The sequence below is a fragment of the Pleuronectes platessa genome, chromosome 16, assembly GCF_947347685.1.
Source record: "Pleuronectes platessa chromosome 16, fPlePla1.1, whole genome shotgun sequence".
In the NCBI taxonomy this organism is placed as follows: domain Eukaryota; kingdom Metazoa; phylum Chordata; class Actinopteri; order Pleuronectiformes; family Pleuronectidae; genus Pleuronectes; species Pleuronectes platessa.
The window spans coordinates 5,640,239-5,661,523 of NC_070641.1; the positions used below are offsets into that span (position 1 = coordinate 5,640,239).

At 41.0% G+C, this 21,285-nt stretch overlaps 1 protein-coding gene across 1 annotated transcript; it reads right to left on the reverse strand.

Moving 5' to 3' along the window:
* Positions 1 to 1,358: 1,358 nt before the first annotated feature.
* Positions 1,359 to 21,012, reverse strand: rab40c (RAB40c, member RAS oncogene family). Its single transcript, XM_053443031.1, has 6 exons — positions 19,691 to 21,012; positions 12,109 to 12,169; positions 9,529 to 9,589; positions 9,302 to 9,379; positions 6,539 to 6,761; positions 1,359 to 5,601 (listed from the first exon to the last, which is right to left on the reverse strand). The coding sequence occupies exons 1-6, from the start codon at positions 19,830 to 19,832 to the stop codon at positions 5,327 to 5,329; spliced, it is 840 nt and encodes a 279-aa protein (XP_053299006.1). The 5' UTR covers positions 19,833 to 21,012; the 3' UTR covers positions 1,359 to 5,326.
* Between the last annotated feature and the right edge of the window lie 273 nt (positions 21,013 to 21,285).

Consider the following 21,285-nt stretch of genomic DNA (forward strand, 5'->3'; position numbering starts at 1 on the left):
GGTGACTCTCAATCAACACACTGTTACATCTCCCTTCATGTAGCTAGATACCAAACATAGACTGGAACATGGATCTCTATAAACCTAACTTGTTAACCCTCTGCTGTAAGAACGTTCAGACTCAACCATCAGCTGTTCTAATAAACTCAGGACTCGTATTAATACATGAAGACGATTAATTTAGCTGTACTACACGCATGCCTATTGCTAAATGTTTTTTTGGCACAATTACTGTTGCAAACACAAATCCTGATGTGTCGGCTGTCATCCTACATCATACTGCATGTAGAAAGCCTCTCCCCCCACATGGCTGGGGTGAATCCATCACAGCATTGCTGGCCTCAAGGTCCTGGGAATGACCTTTTGACCCCTGAAGAGCGTCTTGCTCACTCATATCATCTCTGATGGCCCATTACTCTTCGATGGCTATGCGGGTGTCCTCCTTACAGGTGACATTCAGGTCATCCATCAGCTGATTTACTGCGGTGTCACACTGCTCCTGCTGAAGGCTATGGATCATTTCATGTCTGTATGGTGTGTCCGGTGTTCTCTGAGGTGGGGCAGTGGCTCTGATGAATGTGTGACTAATGCAGATTTTCTGCGTCGGTGGTTGGACGTATCCACGAACAGTCTGACCTTGTCCTGGTCGTCTTTGAGGCCCTCTGCAGAAAGGACATGGCCTTGAAGACAAACCTCTCTGACTCAACTGCAGCTCCTTCAGGCTCAGCCCCACTTCTCTGCACCTGTCCATCAACGCAGTGCGGTTTGCCTCATGGTCACAGATGGCCATCTCCTCCGTGTCTCCAGAGCCCACGATCAGGATGACATCAGCTCAATCCCTTTCAAGCCAGCCAGAAGCTCATGCTGCTCTCTGCTACAACCTTGGTGCAACAGCGAGTTTCAGCAAGTGCTTTCTGCCCCACAGAGACCAAAACATTGTCATCAGGCACTTTTACTTAGTGAATCTGTTGTTCTTTTCAGAGACCAAGTACCACAACACACAAACTAGTCATTAGCTCTAATGTGGGCAGGCATGAGTAAAAACAATTAGTCATGTTTAATCTTTCAACCTAATTGTGTCTCGATGAGGGATGTGGCGTGTGTGTGAATAAAGTCTTCTCAAAATACACCACATGAAGTCCTTTATAGCAAGGGCAAATAATAAACTTATTTAACTGTATGAAAAATAATAAATCACAGGCCTAGGTTCATTCATACATTATGTAAAACCATGAAGCAGATATTAAGACAGTTATATTGAGGTTGTATATTGTGAAAATATTGTATGTATTGCTCATTGATTTGTATTGATACAATCACAAAAAAAAATCGAACATTATAAAAATAATCAGCAGACATTTTGACTCCAACATTCAATAGTTTTATTGTGAAAAAGTCTCTTCATATCATCGCCTTGAAACTGTACAATCAATAATTTAAAAAAAGGAAAAACGTTCAGGTTAGTGTGTGAAGAAACGGTCTCTCTCTCACTCTCTCACACAAACACACACTTCAGATTACTCAGCAGCTTTAGCCAAAAACAAGAATAGTGTTTTACATGTGTTTGTCATCATCATAAAAACAGTGCTCCTTTACACAAACATGCCCACCAGAGGGTAAATCAATCTCCCATCATCCTCTGCAAACATTTCCATAATTCCCCCCCCCCCCCAAAAAAAGGAGCAAACTCAGCTTATATCAGAAGATATGATTGACAACACTTAGGAAGTCCACATGAGAGCAAAAGAAGACGTGGAAGCAAAGGTTGTGTCGTCACAGAGAAAGGAACTGGATGAACTACACAACATCCTCATCGTCACACCCATTGGTGGTTAACATGCTCTGTGAGGCAGCAGCAACAATGATCAGTGGCTTCTCCTGTTCGGCAGAGTGGGAAATCTTGGCAACAAGCACGACTCGGCTCATTTAACAGAATCTTTCTTAAAATGCTGGTGAGGAAGAACCTGTTAACACAACGTGTGTGGGTTGGCTGTTTTATCCTTTAATCGAGAGATACACAGCAGCAGATTGAGAGTCCACTAACACTACACACTGAAATGAACAGACACTGAGCCTGAGCTGTGGAGGGCAGTGTCATTAAACAGGTTAGAACTGAGAACCTGATCCAGCTCTTATTATTGTTGGGACGGGAAAATGACAGAAAACAGATGCTGAGAAGAACCACGAACAAACCGAAGTGAGCAGAGCATCTTCCCATGAGGAGGATGAAATCGTAGCAGGGAGAGATGGAGCAGTGGGGGGCTGGGTGCTAATGAAAGCCTACAGAGATCTATGAAAAGCATCTATTATTCAGCAGCCATGAATCATGGGACAGAGTGTGGAGGCAGTGGAGTGGATCAGAGGGAAAGACATGCAGCAGTCGGTCTCAAGGGAAATCCAGACGCAGCAGTGTGATGGTTCAAAAGCTGACGACTCTGAAGAGTTCACGTGTTCGAGCTCATTTCAACACAACGCAGCGGTTTGATCATGGAAGTCGAAAGAGAAGAAAAGATGAAAATTCTCTCGTTCAAGAAGCTGAAACTCAAGATTGTTCTACTAATAATGATTCATTGGCTATCAACAACATTTCTGATCATTTGCTTATAGCTACGCTTCATGTAACGAGGATCCAATGGTCGCTGTTATGGAAACAAAAACCAACCACACACTGATGTATGAGCTGAAACCTCTGATTGTAAAAATAAAAGATGGACGACGTGTCCCCACATCCTGCCACTATCCAAAAACCATGTTGGATACAAACGCAGCCATCTTGTGCCAATGATGTCATTTGGAGCCAGAGCCTGCGCAGTAACGATTGGGGGATGGGCCACTGAATAGAGCTATTTTATCTATAGACCAGTTGATTATTTTTTCAGAATTATATGATGAAACTGTAAAAAGTAGGTTTCTTACAAATCTGATGAGATTCAGTTTTAAAATCTGTTAAACAGAAAAGAAGAGCAGAGACACAGACACAGACACAACAAAATGTGCTGGATTTTTCCTTAAAATTAATTCATTATTAAGATTTTTCAATTGACTGACTGAAGAAATGTATTTGAATAAGAGTTTCAGCTCTCGTTCACTATGTCCTAATATTATAATGATTATATAACTGTAAATACACTTAATCATTTATAAGAATCGTGATGAGTTGAGTGTTTTTGTGTACGTGTGTGTACATGTTTTTTGAAACACAAATAGCAGGAGAGAGAGAGAGCGAGAGAGAGAGAGGCAGAGAGCGAGAGAGCGAGAGAGCGAGCGCGAGAAAGAGTGTGAGCGAGGAAGACGGCTGAGCTGCGTGACGCAGATGTAAAAGTGCCCACTCCATCTCATCTGTTAGCTGTTAGAAGCTTTCAGGCCAAAAACAAAACATCAAAACAGCTCCCTAAAAAGAGCAGTGGAGTTGGTCTCAAAGGAAAAATGGGCCCGAAGCAAAAAGGATCCAAACAAGACGGACGAGTCGAGTTGCATGTTTGTGAGGTGTTTTAAAGATTTAAGTTTTGAGACGGGACCAAAGGGCTCTGAGCTCAGGAGGGAAGTTTAGAGACAAACTAAGATACACGTGTTGGTTTTGGTCTTTTCATGATTCTTCAACAATAAGAAAAAGTAATATTTCCTCTTTACTCTGTTTTGTTGTCCTTTGTGGAATTCTTTTCAATTGGCATCAAGTTAAAAGATGAGATTCATAAAAGATGTAGAGACATTAAATAGGCCACTCGTTTTTTAAATGCAGTGGTTTCTACAGCAACAAGCATCAGTGAATCCACTATGGAAGTAGACTGTGTAAACCACAACCCAAACATCTGCTGCACTCATTAAAAATACATGTGTTGTGTTTGTGGAATCGATCCACTCTTACACTTTTGTTTAAAACTGACCCAAAATGTCTGGTAGGTAAAGGTAGCCTGAAGTCACATGCACACATCTGGACCTGAGACCTGCTTCAGGTATTGTCGCGTTTGTCTGACGACCTCAGCTTCAACACCAGACGGGAGCGGTCACTCAACTTGTTGCCAAGATTTCACTTCAGCAAGTGTTATAGATCACACAAAACCATTTAAACTCCAAAGCACAGTGAGCATTCAGACCATAGACTGTAAATAAAGATGGACGACGCGTCTCCACTTCCTCCCACTATTCAGAAATGAAGCCAAATATCTTGAATATCTCGCTGCCATTTTGCCCTTTTGAACTATTTAGAGTCAGAGTCAATGATCGTGGGGGGGAGCTGTGGTATTGGGGTCCCTCCAATACAGAGGCTCGACCAATCTTGAGTCATAGTAAGCTGTTTAGGTATGGCCTATGCTGCAGCATGCCACCAGGGGACGATCAAGATGATGTGGCTTCACTTTTGTCATTGGTTTGTGAGCTGCCATTTTGAAGCACCTAGTTTGGCAAATTTGGTTTTTCGAGAGCAGAGGTGACCATATTTAGAGGAGTTGGGGGTGGAGCCTGACAGAGCTTGCGGACACTACACGCCCAGCAACACCTGCGGCCTGCACCCATTGGACGGTACTATTTGACTCTAAATGGGACTGTAATTTACAAAAAAAAACATCATACTGTGTTGAAGAAGACTACAAACTAAAGTGTTGAGACAAATACTAGAAATTGACATCGTTGTGTCCCTCTCCTGGTCATTGGAGAGAATACGGGTTTCAGGCACTTAACCATTGGCTTCACTCTATGGAATTGGAGTCTACGTCCATTTCTATTAACAGTCTATGGTTCAATCAGGAGTGGACTGATAAAGAACTGGTTACTAGTGTCTGGATCGTTAGCTTATTGGTCAATAAAACAGCAAATTAACGGAGTTGTGGATAGAAAAAGGTGGAAGTATAACCAGACAGACAGAGGCAAGAAATAAATGTGCAAGAATAAGGTGAGGAGTTAATCTCCAGGTGACGTCTGTGATACAGAGACATGGCGAGTGGCGTGCATCATGTACATCAACTAAACAAGAGTTGGTGAGGGATTTCTGTACATGAAGTTAACACTCAAGCAGGTGGGAGTGGATCTGGAGTCTTTTCTCTCTTTTTGTGATTTGGATAAAGTGAGAATCAGGTCAGCAGAGACCAATAAGTTTGTAGTCGTTCTCCTCTGATATCCTGAGGAATCATTCCAGCTTCTCTACTTGGAAAGTACTTCAACTCATGAAGGTGGGAGGTGGCGATAATTCATCCCTTTATGCATCATTGCCGCTCTGCTGCCCTTCATTTTCAGGGTTGTGCTCTTTCTGTCCAACTGCCACCACTCTGAACATCCATCTCCTGATCCCATTCATTCATCGCTTTTTTCACACCCTCTGTGAAACTGTGAATTAGGAGATTTTACAGTTGTTGCGGGTGCAGTTCTGCGGAGGGCTCTGCGGTGGACGGATGGACTTGGAGCGCTTCAGGCTGTTGCCTTTAGAGCCGCCAGCTGGGTTGGCCAGAGAGTAAGAGCGTCCATGCATCATGACGGCGTTCATGCCATTGGCCATGGAGAAGGATTTGAGGTGGGACTTAATGGCAACAGGCAGCGGGAGCTTGTCGATGAGGTGGACTGGAGTGCATGACACGATGGCTCGGCAGCAAAGGTCCTGGAGGCTGAAGACTGCAGGGAGGTGCAAAGAGGGAGGGGGGGGTTGAAAAGACAATCTGATATAATATAAAGCACAGGAGACATACTTAAAGGTTCAATTCAATTCAATTGTAAAGCCCCAAAATCATAATAAACATGTTCACTGTGTAAGATTTAGATTGAAAGGGAACTATTTTTCTGAAATCAAATACCAAATAATACTAGGGATGTTTTCACCAGTGTGTAATCACCTGAATTGTACAAAGAGTTATTAATAGTTTTTTCTTTACCCTAAAATAAGCCCTTTATATTTAAACACTCTATATTCACATCGGGAATACGGAGGCCTCAAAGTTTTTTTTAAACACCTTTTGAGTTTTATGACAATTGAAGGCTACCACAGGTTTCTCTGTCATATTTGGAAGGGACGGTAAGGTGAGGGGTATTCAGCTGAAGTGTGCAACTTCACCACTAGATGTCACTCAATTCTACACTCTGAGCCTTTAATACTGAGTCTTAATAGGGAATTTCTCTTGTTTACTCTCACTGCGGAGGTTGTTTTCCAACCTGTTTGTTTGAAAATTACACAAAAACACAAAAAAACTATTTCCACAAAACCTCGTGGAAGGTTGCTGTATAGGTAAGGGAAGAACCCATTACTTTTTGATGCACATCCGGATAAGGGGTGGATCCAGGGATTATTTTTTTCACTTTCTTTAGCATTGTGAGTTTTTTTTTAAGAATAATTCATGTTTAGGGGACTGATTTCTGTGTGTGAAATTTGGTGGGCCTTGGAGGAGGTATGTACTCCACTGAACCCAACACTCCACGTTAACCTGTCTTTAAAATCCAACATACAGGTGCTTTTTCATCTTATTCATGTTGCTAAGCTCCCATTAATCAAACTGAACACTTCCTGCAGATTTTCACATTATCTAGTTCCACGCCCACAGCTCTCCCATCCTCTCACCTCTGTTGGGCCTCCAGAACTTCTCCATGCCATGCCTCATCAGGACGATACGAGATAGCTCTGTGAAGGATTCGATGACGTTGAAGTTGCACAGAGGGCTCACCTCGAAGAACGTCATGCCGTTCTTCTCGGCATATGCCCTGGCCTGCTCAGTGGGAACTTGCCGTTTGAAGGCCAGATGTAGCCGGTTGCCTACGAGGATTCGAGGCACGCCTGGTGCATGCTGGGAGAGAAAAAAAGGCAAAACACAAAAGGTCAGAGCTACCCAGATATCTTGATAAATAAACTGGCCGCCACCTTTAAACAAATGTAGAAAATATACAGTTTTAAGCAATCACAGTAAGAAGTGAAATAATTTTTTTTTCTGAACTGAAGACACACGCACACACAGACACACATATTAATACTGAACTGGACACATTTTTGGGATTGGGAAAAAAAATATTAAGAGCATTTTAGCATATAAGGCAAATTCATTCTTGAGGTAGGGCGAAAAAACGTACCCAAAGTTACCTTTGATTATCACAATCTAATTAGTTCATCCTTGAGTTCAGTTTGTTCTGCATTAGAAGAAATTCCCTCAAAGAGTTCCTATATTATCATGTTCACAGACAGCCAGATGGACAACATTTAACCATGTAGCCTCTGACAGTGGCTCCTCTTCACGATGAGGCATGAAAAGAGAAATACTGTTGATTTCAGAGCAGCATGATGGTGTTGACTGGGAAAGCTGTCATACTTTGATAACAGTAAAAAAAACTCTCAGACATGCAGTATTTGCAGTTTCCATTCAGAAGTGTCGGACAAAGGATCAGAAGGATGTTGTGTTCACACAAAGTGACCAGCAGGAGGCTTCTTATTAATTTAACAACCTCGAGGTAGCAGTGTGCATCCTCTCTGCCACTCCAGCTCAGATCTCATCCTCATCTGCTCTGACAAACCCAATGAATCACGACGGCAGCGAGAGGCCCAACTCCTCTCCTGCTTCCCTCCTCATCAGTCTCTCTCCTCACAGTTTCCTCCCTGTTGTCTTTTTCACGCTGCTTTACACTCACAAAGGAAACAGCAGCAGCAGCTGTGGCATTGGAAAGGGAAGAAGCAGCAGCAGCAAAACACTGGGGGGCGTTTCTATAAATGTCAGGATTGTTGCTTGTTGGTGACCAGTAAGATCACTGGAGTTAAAGCAACTCTTTACACAAATAAAATATTATGTTATGCGACATAACAATGTCCTTCATTTGCATAATGCTAATGAAGCTATTAGTCTGGCTGTAACAAGGCCAGGGAGAGTTAGTGTGAAGACTGACAACTGACTAATCACACTAGGCTGGGGCAGCTGGCCAATCAGAGTAGACTGGTCTTGATCAGGAGGGGGACATTAAAGAGACAGGAGATAAGTGTTTTTAGACTGAGGCTGAAGCAAAGTCGTACAATGAACATTATAACATGTAAACATTTATTTTTGTAAGCATTAAACAAGTAATAACCCAAAGTGAAGGTGGTCGAAGGTGGATCAGGAAAGGCTGAACTGAAACATACATTCCACAGGACAAAAATAACCCCCCCAGAACACACTGAGTGGATATCCTCTTTGTTTCTAAGTCAGCAGGAAGGATATGTTGCCAGCAGCACACACACACACACGCACACGCACACGCACACACACAGAGTTTGTCTCCAGTTACATCTATCGATAGTGTATCAACTCAGCGCATTTTCTAATTCGAATGATTATATTTCAGTGACCTCTGCTGGATTGTAAGACCCAGTCTGATTGTTGCAGCATCAAGCCGAATCAATACTCAAGACAAATTCAAACATACATGCAGAAAATGCATGTATGACTTTTTCTGCCGTGACCTCAGAATGAACAAAATAGTTACCTACTCCAGTGTCGCCATGTTTATTGTTTACATCATGTTAATCCAGAATTTCTATACTGTCTGATTTCTCTGGTGTGCCCTCTAATGGTATCCTCCGGTAACATGTGTAGTACATCAGCAAGTATGTGAACAACTACGTTGACGATGCTGCCGGTTGTCTACGCGAACGCCTGTTTAAACAGCAGGTACAATGGTCTCACACAGACTATAAATGAAAATTGACAAACTGTAATGTAGGTCATAACTCCAGAAATGTTTATTTTCTCAAAGTTGCATTCTGTCATTAGGTCGGTCTTATAACAATGATGAATCTTCAAGCTTTCATGTTTCTGATTAGTTTGGTTTTAATTAGTTAATTGAAAACCCTAACATCAAGGCAAACTGAGACATTATTGACAGCGAAGACTGACTAGCGATTGGTCAAGCATGTGTATGGGGTGAACACAACGAACAACACGATGACTAATGAACAAACTCCAAGTGATGTCAAAAGTACAAGATGGCAGCGCCAGTATCTGAGATATTTGAGATTCATTTTAGTGGAGACGCATCTTCAATCTTTATTTACAGTATAAGCTTTCACCTCATAAATGCATTATAACCCTTATAGTACTACAATATTATGAGGTATTATATCCATGTCTCTACCATAAATCTACCTTGCCCCTCGGGCTGAGTTTAATGATCTGAATGATTTAATATCAATTCATAAAGTCCCAACATAGGTCTTTTATGGCCTTTCCCGTGGATGCATGGAGCTTTAACCCCATAAGTCGTGCGACTCACATAAAGATCTGGCAACATGAGAGAAAAAAAGATGGTGGGAGCTGGTCAACTGAAGACACCACCATCCCGTAACCAAAGGCATCCCTCCACCCACCTCATCAATCTCTCTGATCCACCTGTCGATGCCATCAAATGACCACCGGTTGGTAATGTCATACACCAGCAGGATCCCCTAAAGACATAGAGACAAAGGTAAGTGAATCAGCCTTTTCCTGAAGGAGTTTTGATCAATATTGTCAACAAATAACCCTTGTGTTGTCTCTTTGACCAAAGAGTGGACTATGTGCTCAGGTCGAACAGAGTGTATTTGTGTTTTCTCACCTGAGCCCCGCGGGAATAGGAGCGAAAAATGGTGCAGAACCTCCCTTGTCCTGAGGTGTCCCTGAAGATACAAAGAAAGATTACCAGTCAATTCACATCTGTTTAGTGACACAGCAGTTCTAATCATAGTAAATAAAAGTAGAGAAGTTGGTGGACAGTGTTACTTCCACTTTATAAAGTCACAGATTTAATGTCTTTCACATGATTACTTATAAAACTCTATTAATCAGTTGGGGCAACACATACTCTCAGCAATGTAAAGCCAACATCGCCAGACAACATGTGAGCCTGACCAATCAGTGACCTATACTCTGTCCCAATTCACCCCTTAGCCCAACCACTTGGCCCTACAGCTTTGTTTTGCGCATGGCCTTAAAGGAGAAGTGTTGTCCCATTTCTCTATGTAATGTAGTTTCAGTAGCTTCAGTTTTCCCTGAACGCATGACCTGAAACAAATATTATTATTTTAAACTTCTTGTCTGAACATGGCCCTGCATGTGCGGTATCTGATGGGTCCCATTAGGCTCAGGTCAAGTATAAGCTGAGGGTTTATCTGCAGTGCTGTGTTTCCAATGATGCGCTGCTACAGCTCAGATAACTCTTTGCACCTTCCTTTTCTTTCCCACTCAGCTTCAAATCTGAGACCTTTTTTTTACTTCAATGATACGACCTTCTCGGGAATACAGCTTTTAATGAACATGTAACTGCATTCCATGTATGCTGATATTTTATGTCCACTGCTGACACGTCAAAATATGAAAACTTTATGATATGGGTCCGGTGCTGAGCCGCCTTTACATTGTGTTCAGAGCAACATATCTAGACAAATTGGCGACCACTACAGCCAATCAGAGTGGACCAAACATACTAGTCAGGGGTTTGACTACATATCATTTCTTGATTTTGATAATATCTTTTTTAATTCTAATTCTCCTGGTTTTGAGTTTCTCGTTTGCCTCCTCGGACAGACGGAGAGGAGTCATGAGACAGAAATGGAAAGGATGTAAGGTACAGAACAAGAAGAAGGGATAGAGTGTGAGTGAGATGAAAAGAAGACTGTAGATAATAAACAGTAAAATAACACAGACATTGAGGAGAGGAGAAAAGACTGATGCAGCAAAAGCAAAGACACTTCGGCATCACAGGGCTGCTTTTGAACTATCCTCTCCGCGGGGAAGACGAGGCGTTGGTTCTCCTCTGAGGAGCTGAATTCCTTGGCCTACTTCCACCAAACAGGTCTCGCCTAGCACTGTAGAGTCTGAACTAACGATTACACACATCTGCTGCATCTCTACCGATCCAAAAAATGTAATGAGGTGTGCACAATATACAGTGCGCCAAGATTTCCACCCACTGGCAGTAAAATCTTTGCACCTTAGAGCTGGATATATTTTATTTTTCTGTATATACACCAATGTTAGGTTAGGCTGGGTGCTTTACAACATTGAAATGTCATAATGTAATCACTGTTGCATACGTTTTTATGCTTCATGGATCAAATGGGGTTTAAACTGCAATATTTTACATTCAGTGTAATTACGTAAAATATCAACATTTATTCAGGATTGTGGTTTGTGTATATCTAAAAAAGTTTAATACATGATCAAATTGCTCTGTGCTTGTCTGCAGATTGCTACACACATTTGTCAGTAACCACAATTATTTGGAAAGTCAGACTCCTTTTGTGGATGATCCAGAGAAACAGTGAAACTGTATTTAGTAGTTTGAAACCACAAAATGCAACTGAGTTAAGTCATTTTTATATAAATGTTTTATATTAACAAAAACAATTAACGTCGAGAAGGTTTAGTATGGTGCTGTACAGACACTTTCACACCTAACTTGTTTAGTCTGCACCTTCAGACTTGACAGTTTAGTCTGAAGTAAAATAACAGGTGTGAAAGGGGCCTCGGGCAAAAGTCAGGACAAACAGACGATAAATGAGTCCCACCAAAATAGGTGGTCTCGGTCTGGATCAAACTAAACCATGTTTTGGTTAATTTGCAGTGGGAAAACCCTTTTTTAGATAGTTCAGACTTTCTGACCTATTGCAGGAAGTTGAGACAGAATTAGACAATAGAAGAAGAGAAAGAAGCGGAAGCAGCTTGCAGGACTGCCTCAACTGAATAATGTTTGCACAATGAAAGGCGCTTATTTGAACTAGTGAGGAGAACTGCACCTGAAGTTCATGATGCTGGTAGAAAACCATAATGATATCACAGTTCATTCAATTTCTCCATTGAAACAGAAGGACTACTAACTGCCAGACTAACAATATCAGACACACACCCGTCTTCAAACCAATTAATGTCAAGTATAGGTCGATGCAGCCCACATAGGTGATGATGATAGGACGCATGTATGTCATTCATAATTATTTGGTGTTCTCACTGTATCACAGTGTGAAACTAAAACAAACCAGATCAAATGTAAACAATGTAACATGTACATGACGCTTGGTTTTGACTTTCAGGTGTGAAAACGTCCTGAGAGTAGATGCCAGAGAGAGAGCAGCAGTCACTACTCTCTACTTTTGTACAGATGTGACGGGTTATTTGTTCGGTGGTGACTATTGCTTACCAGAGCTCGAGCTTCACTCTTCTCCCATCCAGGAGAATGGTGGTGGTTTTATAGTCGATACCTGGAGAGAGGGAGAGAGAGAAGGGAATCAGACAAATAGATGCATCAGGAGGTTTAACATCAATCAAGGTTATAATACTGCAGTGAGACACAAGCTGCTGCTCGACAAATTGGTTCATCTTCTTCTAACCCACAACAGCTTTCACATTTAAAGTGTAAGTCTCTGAGCTTTCTCTCTCTTGTAATAGTTCCCATTGTAAATCTCTTGGTGACTTATTTCTTTACCAAAGGAAACTACTAGGTCCAGCCCTTTCCCATTCAGTCATAAAGGTATTTTTTTTATTTGTTGATGGATATTGTTATATTATCAACACAGCAAATGAAGCAATACTTTAAGAGCAGACAGATGTGCTTGGTCTTCTCCTGTTCCTCCACTACTTCCTCCCCCACGTAAATATCATAGAACGTCATGACGTCATTTATAATGAGCGTCACACGGACCAAGAACCATATTTACTGAGGAAGTTTCAGGAAGTCGGTTTACAGCCTCAGGTAACTTACTCATCTTTCTGTTTATGTCCTATCTGAAAAACCTGTCGGACAGCTTTACCTGTTGCTCTGCTCCTGCACTCCTGAACATGTTCCTCTCATGTTCACTTGATCACTCACTCATGTTCACTTACTGAAGCTGCTTTCAGACATACACCTCAGGACTTTCTCCTGAGAGGCTTTTTGTGTGAACGCAAATGTCTAGCTTTTCTAGTCATATTCCCCAAAAAGATGTCGAGAGAGCTTTTGGTTATAGGAGCCAACGCCGGTGACGTAAACAAACACACAGTGGAATTAATACAATACGTCCTGCCTCTGCCTGTTGCGCCCACCCCTCACCTGAAGGCTCCAGATATTTCTGTATTGTATTGTGCCTGAGCAGAGAATCTTCTGCTGCATTGGTCAGGTTTGAAAGGCAACCGCCGGAGAAAGTCCGGACCCAATTCGGCTTACAACCTCCGGAGTTCTGGACTGAAAACGGCTTATAAGTTGGCCACAGAGGACACAATGCGCAAAAACTCTTGCACCAACCCAAATGACCGACTGGATATATATGATTGCACCAGCCTCTGGGAGTTAGTGGCTGCTGGCTAACAACATTAGCAATTTCTTCGAATTTTCCAGGCAACATTAAACTGCAGCAGAGCTTTAGTGCTGAGCTCAGGCAGGTCTAATTGAATTGGAGAGAGTGCAGGGCTTCGTACCAAGTGCTTCCTTCCTTCTTGTTGCCAGGGCTCACTTAGATGTCCCAGATAATCAATAGCTGCTCTCATGTCTTAGCTGAAAACTGCTGCTTCTATTCTGCGAGGCTGAAGTTGTTTGCTCTCTCTCAACGCTATGTTATGCTTGTATGTTTAGACTGTCGGAGAGGCACTGATTCAACAGCAAAAAAGCTAATTGTAAGTCTGAGGTATTGAGAAACTGTTTTTATTCAGGTGTTTCTGCAATTGGTTAATTTGGCAAAAATATATATTTTCAATTGTAAAACTACGGACAGAGGTGGGATTTAGACAGATCTAATAAAGGGACAGTTACATCAGTAAGCAAAAGTATTACAACATTTATGAGCAAGGACAAATGTCCATTTATTGCCTGCAGTGATACATCGTGACATTGTTCAACACTAATACTTACGTTTTTTAGATAGAATTTGAATTATAGCCCTGTCTATATTTATTAAATGTAATACCTGATCTTCATTTAGATGGGAGAGAATGAAGTATATTGATTATAACATATTTAGCTAAGAAATGCAGACTGACTTTTTGCCATGACAATGGATATATCTTTCAAGACCTTTGGTCAACATTATTTTCTTACTTGGAAAACTTCTTTAGAGTTAATGAATAACAGACATGGACACTTTTGATCGTGATGACTAATGAACACCATAAACTATGGACTCCTTATTGCTATTTATAGTCATTTATATTTCTGTCACTCCGTTAATTTGGTGTGCTTTTATGCATGTTTATTTATTTAATATTAATATCATTATTATTGTCATTAACATATTATTATTGACATTTCTTTGCCTGTCTCGTCTACCTGGGTGGATGGGGGTGGACAAAGGCGATGAGTTGTACGTATGACAGTGTATTTTTAAGCTTGTGACCTTTTTTCACCCATTGATGCTGGTTATTGTAAAAGAAAGCAGTGACACGTTTAAAGTGACACACTCATTACACATCAATGTCACAATTATTTAAAACTAACATTTAAAGAATGGTTGTTCATGTTTATTCACAGACAACCCATCAATAAATCTATATCGTATTTTTGAAATATAATGAATTTGTGAAGCTGTAATGTAAAAAGAATTATGTTCAAAAGTGGAATGCAATCAAAATGTCCAACTCAGGTTTTAACTTATATAACTGTGCAATATAAATGTTCTATTTTCGCAGTATAAATATTATTTATATACACTGTAATACTAACAATAATACTATTATATTGTATATGATCTGTTTACATTATATTTATTATTTCTATGTTATATTTATATTGTATGCTCACTTAATATATTTTACGGATGATTCTATATTTACTGTCCCATCTGTACAAAGCAGATTTTCCCACACTGGGGATAATAAAGAATCAGATCTTTTAGCAAAAAACTGAAACAGAAAGCCTGGAAAAAATGATTGCAGTCTGTCGCTGGAAAAACAGCTTTTAACTGAGCTAAATAAAACAATTTAGTCTAATACAGAGCAGTCTTATTAAACTGTGCACTGCGTGACTGTATCATGTAGGAACATTGGAGCAAGACCCAGAATAGAAAAGGCTAATGTAAATGTGCGTTGTAACCACTGAATATGAAACATCCCCAGGGTGTAAATCACATGTTCAGGTTGTGAAGGCAGAAAAGGAAACTGCGAAGAAAAGAAAAGGGAGAAACAGTGAGCCAAGAGCAGAAAATGTGATTTGACAGCAGTGAGGCTGCACTTCTGTTTAAGCTCTGTGGTAACACTGAAGAGTCTGTGTTTCAGTCTGAGAATCTTTCAAAAGGCTAACAACAGCTTCGACTTTGTATTACCTCCATATATACATATATTCTACCACCCGGATGTTATCTCTGAGCTGCGGCCAGCAATCACTGTTGTCTATGGATATGCCCCCATCAAACAGCCACACCACTGCCATGGAGAAACAATAGAGTGCCATACTTGTCGACACCTGGGTAATATTCCATTGTTAGTGTGAGCTGAATAAAACAAACTTGACTCACAGCTGAACTGAAAGTGTCTTGCATTTTAATTGTCTTCATCAACTGACTGTGAAATTCAAAACCCTATCGTGGAACAACTTGAATCTTGATATCGCCTCAAAAATCAGACATACCATCACCTGTCTGAGGAAACCTGAAGTGTTGTATATTCTGACAACGGCTTCATACAGAGGACACTACAAAGCCAACAGAGATACCCCCAGAAAGCTATGTGAACTATCAGGAGGGAATGTCAAATAATCACTACTAGACCTACAACTAAAGCTGAAATGATTAGTTAAACAACAGTAAATGAATCTGATAATCAAAAAGAATGTCAGTAGAGCGCATACCCTTGCCAAGGGCCACAGTCCGCTTTCTAAACCACATTCAAATTTATTAGATAAGATTTTTATGTGGATCTGCACCAAATTTTACACACATCCTATCTCCCAATCTTAAATTGCTTTCAGACATACACTGAACTCAGGAGGTGCATGTGTGAGCACAAATGTCCTTAGTGAGAGTCTCTGGATTATCTGCGGAGTTCTGGTGATAAAAATCAGCCGATGATACTTTCACAGACATATCAGTATCAGTGTTAATGTTTGCTGGTATGACATTTTTTAGAATAAACAATGCAGAAAATATGTCTATTTGTGTTCAAGCTAATTCAAATTCTAAATATTTGATTTAGTTATTTCGAAAAAAACATTTAATGCTTAAACTAAATAATACGAAACCACAATTTAATTTCTTTGTCATAAGGGTTTGACAAGGACATCTTAAGAATTATTGGCAATTTTTTTTAGATGCATCGACTGACGTATCAGAAATGTTTTACTATCTAATGAAAGGCCAAAGGTCTGTATCGGACGGAATCTTTACAGAACCACCCTAAAAGTCAACTCAACAAGGTCACACGCATAAGAACAACAACATCCTGCTGTAAGACAGATATCTTAGGAGAAAGACAGTGTATGGTCCATTAGTAATAGCTGATAACACAATACACTTATCACGGACCATCGGACGGATCTATCTCTCCAACAGTCAGACAGGGAGAGAGATCACAGCCTGAGGACAATATCATCCAATCAAAACCAGTTCTTCTGGCCGGATTTTCTCCTGTTAAAATATTTATGAACTAACAAGAATCGCCATGTTAACGTCTCTTTGCAAGAGGGGGAAAGAATCAATACAGAGCTTCTCTCTGTATAAACATCTCAGCAGGAAGCTCGTTTAGCTGCATTAATGAAGCTTTCAACTCATATCATTTAGAGCAACTTCCTCTTATAGAAACTACTCAGGTGAACAATGTAGCTTATATGTTAAATAGGACTGCACAGCGTTGTGCAATTATAGTTTAAGGCTGCAAACCATTATTTTTCGATTAAAAGTTAAACGATACACTCACAGTAACACAGACTGAATGCATTGCCCTGAGTTTCTTTGTTACTTGACCACTGTTGGTGATAAATGGTGTTTATTTTCCATTTGCTCCAAATGTGCTTGAGCCCACCAGGGTTGCACCTGAAAGAATAATAATAATTGTCATACATACAATGAGAATACACGTGATTAATGCATTAATGTCAGATCTACTCTTGCCCTAATGATTGGACTGACGATAAAAACATCTTATTGTGCATTCACACAATCAACAAACAACTCTAACTGTGTTTCTTTTAGCCTGGACAATGAGTTTGTACTCCTTGTATTTTTCGAATATAATAGTTGCCGCCTCTTTCTTGAAATAAGCAGGTCTGCTGCCTGTAAACCTTTCCATGTCGACTATTGGTCATATGCAGTAAACACCTACCCTTTATTGTGTACGCACTCATATCTAGATGCGAGAAACCTGGGTTGACATACTGATTTGATAATCCAAACCGTGTGACTATAAAGCCGCACTGCGCTAGTTGGGTTAACCTAGATAATTGACAGTGACCCGGGTATGTTGAACTTGCTTCGTACTACAATCCCATGGTCTGGTGCATTCACAACAACAGGAAAATGTCCAGAACATTCAGGTGAGAGGTGGAGCCTGTAAAGAGCATGCAGGACGCAGTACATTACAGATAAATCCTGCTGTCAAAGCACTGTTTTTTTTTTGTTTGTTTTTTACAGCACATCAACACCGGCATCAGCCCCTGTCAACAAAATCTCATGAAATGTCATCGCTTTTCAAGTTGACATCTTTGCCTGTGTCTTCTATGTGTATGGCAACTCCTCCTCATCCTAAGAAAATTGTATTCTTCAGTTTAATGTCCATCAGTTGTTAGAAACATAATCAACACCCCACTCGCACGCTGTGAATGTTCTAGACATTTTCCTGCTATATTGTCAAATGTGCTTACTCAGACATTTTCCAGACATTTTACTTGAGGGCTGCCCGTAACAGTTACAGAAATATCTGCGAACAACTGACTCAGACATTTGTTAGTCTAGAAAATGTCTAGAATACAGTGTACGTCTGAAAGCAGTTTGCAGGTTTGCGGCAACAAGGGAAATGTCTTACATTGTAAATCAAGGGTGTATAAAAACAGTGAGCTTTTTTGGTGTATAGATGATTGAACTATCTATACAACTAATGATTATTTTTATTATATATTTTCTTCTCATCTGCTTCACACTAGGCACATGTATTGTCAAGATCCGAAAGAAGTGGTGTTGAATTTGGTGTGATTTGGAAACGCGATGCATTCGCTCAAGCAGCACATTCTCATGTCTGAATAGCTGGAAGTAGAGAATTTCACGTATTTGGGCTTAAAAAATAACTTCAGCATTCAATGGTTTATTGCAATCGATTCTGGTTAATTTGCTTTGGACTTATTTGGAATTATTGGCTCTAAGAACATGATACTGTAATAACATAAAACCTTACATTACAGCCATTCACAACCAGAACAAACTTCCTCCACAGTAAATTGTGTGTCTTTTCGGTCCAATCTCCATTTATTTGTAATAATGATCTGCCTCTCTCAATGCTGCTAACAAACTGTAATGGGGATGTATACACACGTTTCCTGATGGAGGGTCTTCACAATGCTGCTAAACGCCAGAAGGCAGGATTCATTAGGTACCGTAAGTGCTGGTGTAAAGCTGTCACTCTGCTGACTGATGTATTTTTCATGAACAGCTGCTGTCATTCCTCAGGGGAGGTGACTCCTAATATTTATCTGAAAAACTGAACAGGTTCTCAGGGAATAATCTGCAGCAGCATCGCTCGGGAGGCCAGTTTTCAGGAGCGAGTATCTCAACATAGCTGTTACCAGGCCTCTGATATTCTCACATCAGTGGTTTACAGGGAAGACGAGGGTCTAATGAGGCTGCATGCATGTGATGGTTGTACTCTCTTCTTTTTGTCCTGATTTTCACCTCATTACCATCTCTAAACAAACTCAATCTATTAGTGCCATCAGGGTGCTTCAGTGACACAGGAATCTTTTATAAAATCTCTGAGCAAAGACAGAGTAACTCTGCGCTATTTATGGACCATACTAGAGTTTTTGCGGGTTTAAGCCAATTACAAAACTAAAATTTAAAGCTGACAACGTTCCTAAGCGCGCTGGAGCATTTCAACGCTTTAATTCATTTTTTTCTGTCAGCTGTGCAGCCATTAGCTTTATGTCATTCCAGTACTTTATCAAATAACCAAACTGCAGTTGGATGAATTCCCAGCCAGTGCAATTTCTGTCAACACAAACATGTAAGTACACTGTGACCGTTACCTGGCTTTGACCAGCAAATTCTAATCAGATCATTCTTTATCATCTAATTCAGTTTCTCCTCTGTAATATTCAAATCTAAACATTTCTTATGAGTCTGGCAGTAAATTTGGTGAGTAGCAGACTCCATAAAGCTAAAATACTTTTGTATATATCTAAGTTCCAAGGCATATTGCTAAAGTTGAGTTAACAGCATTGTTTGCTTTTTACCGCTGATCATGATTGAAGCTTATTAGAGAAAACAAAGAACCACCTTCATACAGGAGAGGCTGTAGAACCAGGCTGTAGGTGTAAAACATATGGTTTTGTTTTCTAGACTAAAAAGCATTGTTTAGTTAGTGAGTAATCAACAACAATTGTCTGCCTCACTCTCGTGAGAATGGTCAGTATAATCAGTACGTGTGAATGTGTTTTTAAAGACAGTGAAGAGAGGCCATTGTGCATTGTCCTCGGTCAACGCTGTACAATCCAACTACTATGCTCAGGACATTTGTAGTGAGCCAGCATGACTTAATCTGAAAAACTCATCATCATCACATTCAGGGAAAACTGAACCAGCAGGTCCCAGTCAACTGGGTCACGGGTGACTCACCACTGCTATAAGCATATGGGGACTCGGCAGATCCGTCTTGCAGGCTGTCCAGGATCTCTCCTTTTCCAACATCGCTGTCTCCAACCAGGAGGAACTTAAGAAGGTAGTCGTAGCTTTTCACCGGGCTGCCCTGGCTGCCCATGTCTCACATCTGAGACCAGGCCGAAAGGAGGCTGGAGATGAGCAACAGGGATGACTACTCTACCCCTCCTCTTGTGTGTTATCCCTCTGATGTGATCCAAAACAGAGATTGTGTCTGTTGTACCACTATTGGCTGAATGGAGGTCCTCCAATTTCCAGTTCTTGTGTTGCTTGTTTACTCTAGGTCTTCCAAGTTGTGTGCGAACGGGTAATTTTCAGACTAAAACCACAGAATAACAAGGTGAATGCCAGAAGTGTGGTTCTGAGGGACAATACATTCCTACTGCTCAAGTTTAAGATGAGAAATGGGTTGGTTTGGTCAAACTGACTGGAAAAAACAAAACAACTAGGACTGTGTTGAAATCTGACAACTAAATAAATTATATAACCAGAACCAAATCCTTTATCTCAATGAGATTAAAAATCTCTTAAAGATCAAAAGCAGAAACAATCTAAGTATAACTCGAGCTCTATCCGGACAGGGTGACTCTTGTAGAGAGAAACGTGCTTATTGTCTAAAATAGAATTAATAATCTCGGAGGCAATTAATGGCTATTAACGTTTATGATAAAAATGTCTCTGCTGAGATACATCCTCTTGTACACGAATAACCACCGACCCTGTGTTATCCTCTCTTTTGTTCCTGTTTCTCGGGGGCTTTCTGCTTTACCTAGCAGGGAACAACAGGCTAGCACTGTCACAGAGCTATCTGGCTAGTGTAGCTATAATCACTGCTGCTAACGTAAACAACCGCATGTAAAGCAGTAACTCTCTGACTACACTGTATATCGTGGTACACGCAGCCGCACACTGCGGTGTGTTCCCCGCTCAAACACGACCTAACCATTAGCTATACACTTGGTATTTCACAGTAAGCTAAATGCTAACTTGGCTAGCGCAGCTCTTAGCTCAACTTCAACCGACGTCTGTGTGATTTCAGGCCCACTCGTCTTTTCTTCAGTCCGGGACAAAGATTCCTGTAACTTCACTGCGTTATGTCCAGAAAATCCCATCCTCCGCGGGGAGATTACAATCCCGTGGCATTTTTACGTCCAGTCCGAACCTGCGTGTGTGTGTGCATTGATCTCAGTCCGTGCGTTTTTCCATTTTCCTCCATGATAGCGGATCACAGTAGCTGTGCTGCTCCGAGGTGCAACAACATTGACTCCGCAGCTGACAGATCCGCTGATCGGCGCTGCGCGCAGCTGTCTGTGAGCCCGCCCAGCTCACACAAACCCCGCCTCTTCCACGATACGATTGGACACTGGCTACGCTGTGACCAACACAGTGGATTTGAATGGCTGAGCAAGACGTCCGTCATAGTTCGCTGTCAACAACTCGCAGATGGTGAAAGGAAACAAAGGTGATTCATGTGTCTCCGAGGATGATCTGGCACCGATTGGATTAGTGAAGTAAACACTGCGCGCTGAAGATAAGAGTTAGTCTCAGAGAAA

What these genes read in the sequence shown, in the direction of transcription:
- rab40c (XM_053443031.1), bottom strand. Translation starts at nt 19,832, where the DNA reads ATGGGCAGCCAGGGCAGCCCGGTGAAAAGCTACGACTACCTTCTTAAG. An exon ending in AGAGTGAAGCTCGAGCTCTG is followed by an intron (nt 9,590 to 12,108) that starts GTAAGCAATAGT and finishes TTGTATCTTCAG; the next exon opens with GGACACCTCAGGACAAGGGA. An exon ending in CCTATTCCCGCGGGGCTCAG is followed by an intron (nt 9,380 to 9,528) that starts GTGAGAAAACAC and finishes CTATGTCTTTAG; the next exon opens with GGGATCCTGCTGGTGTATGA.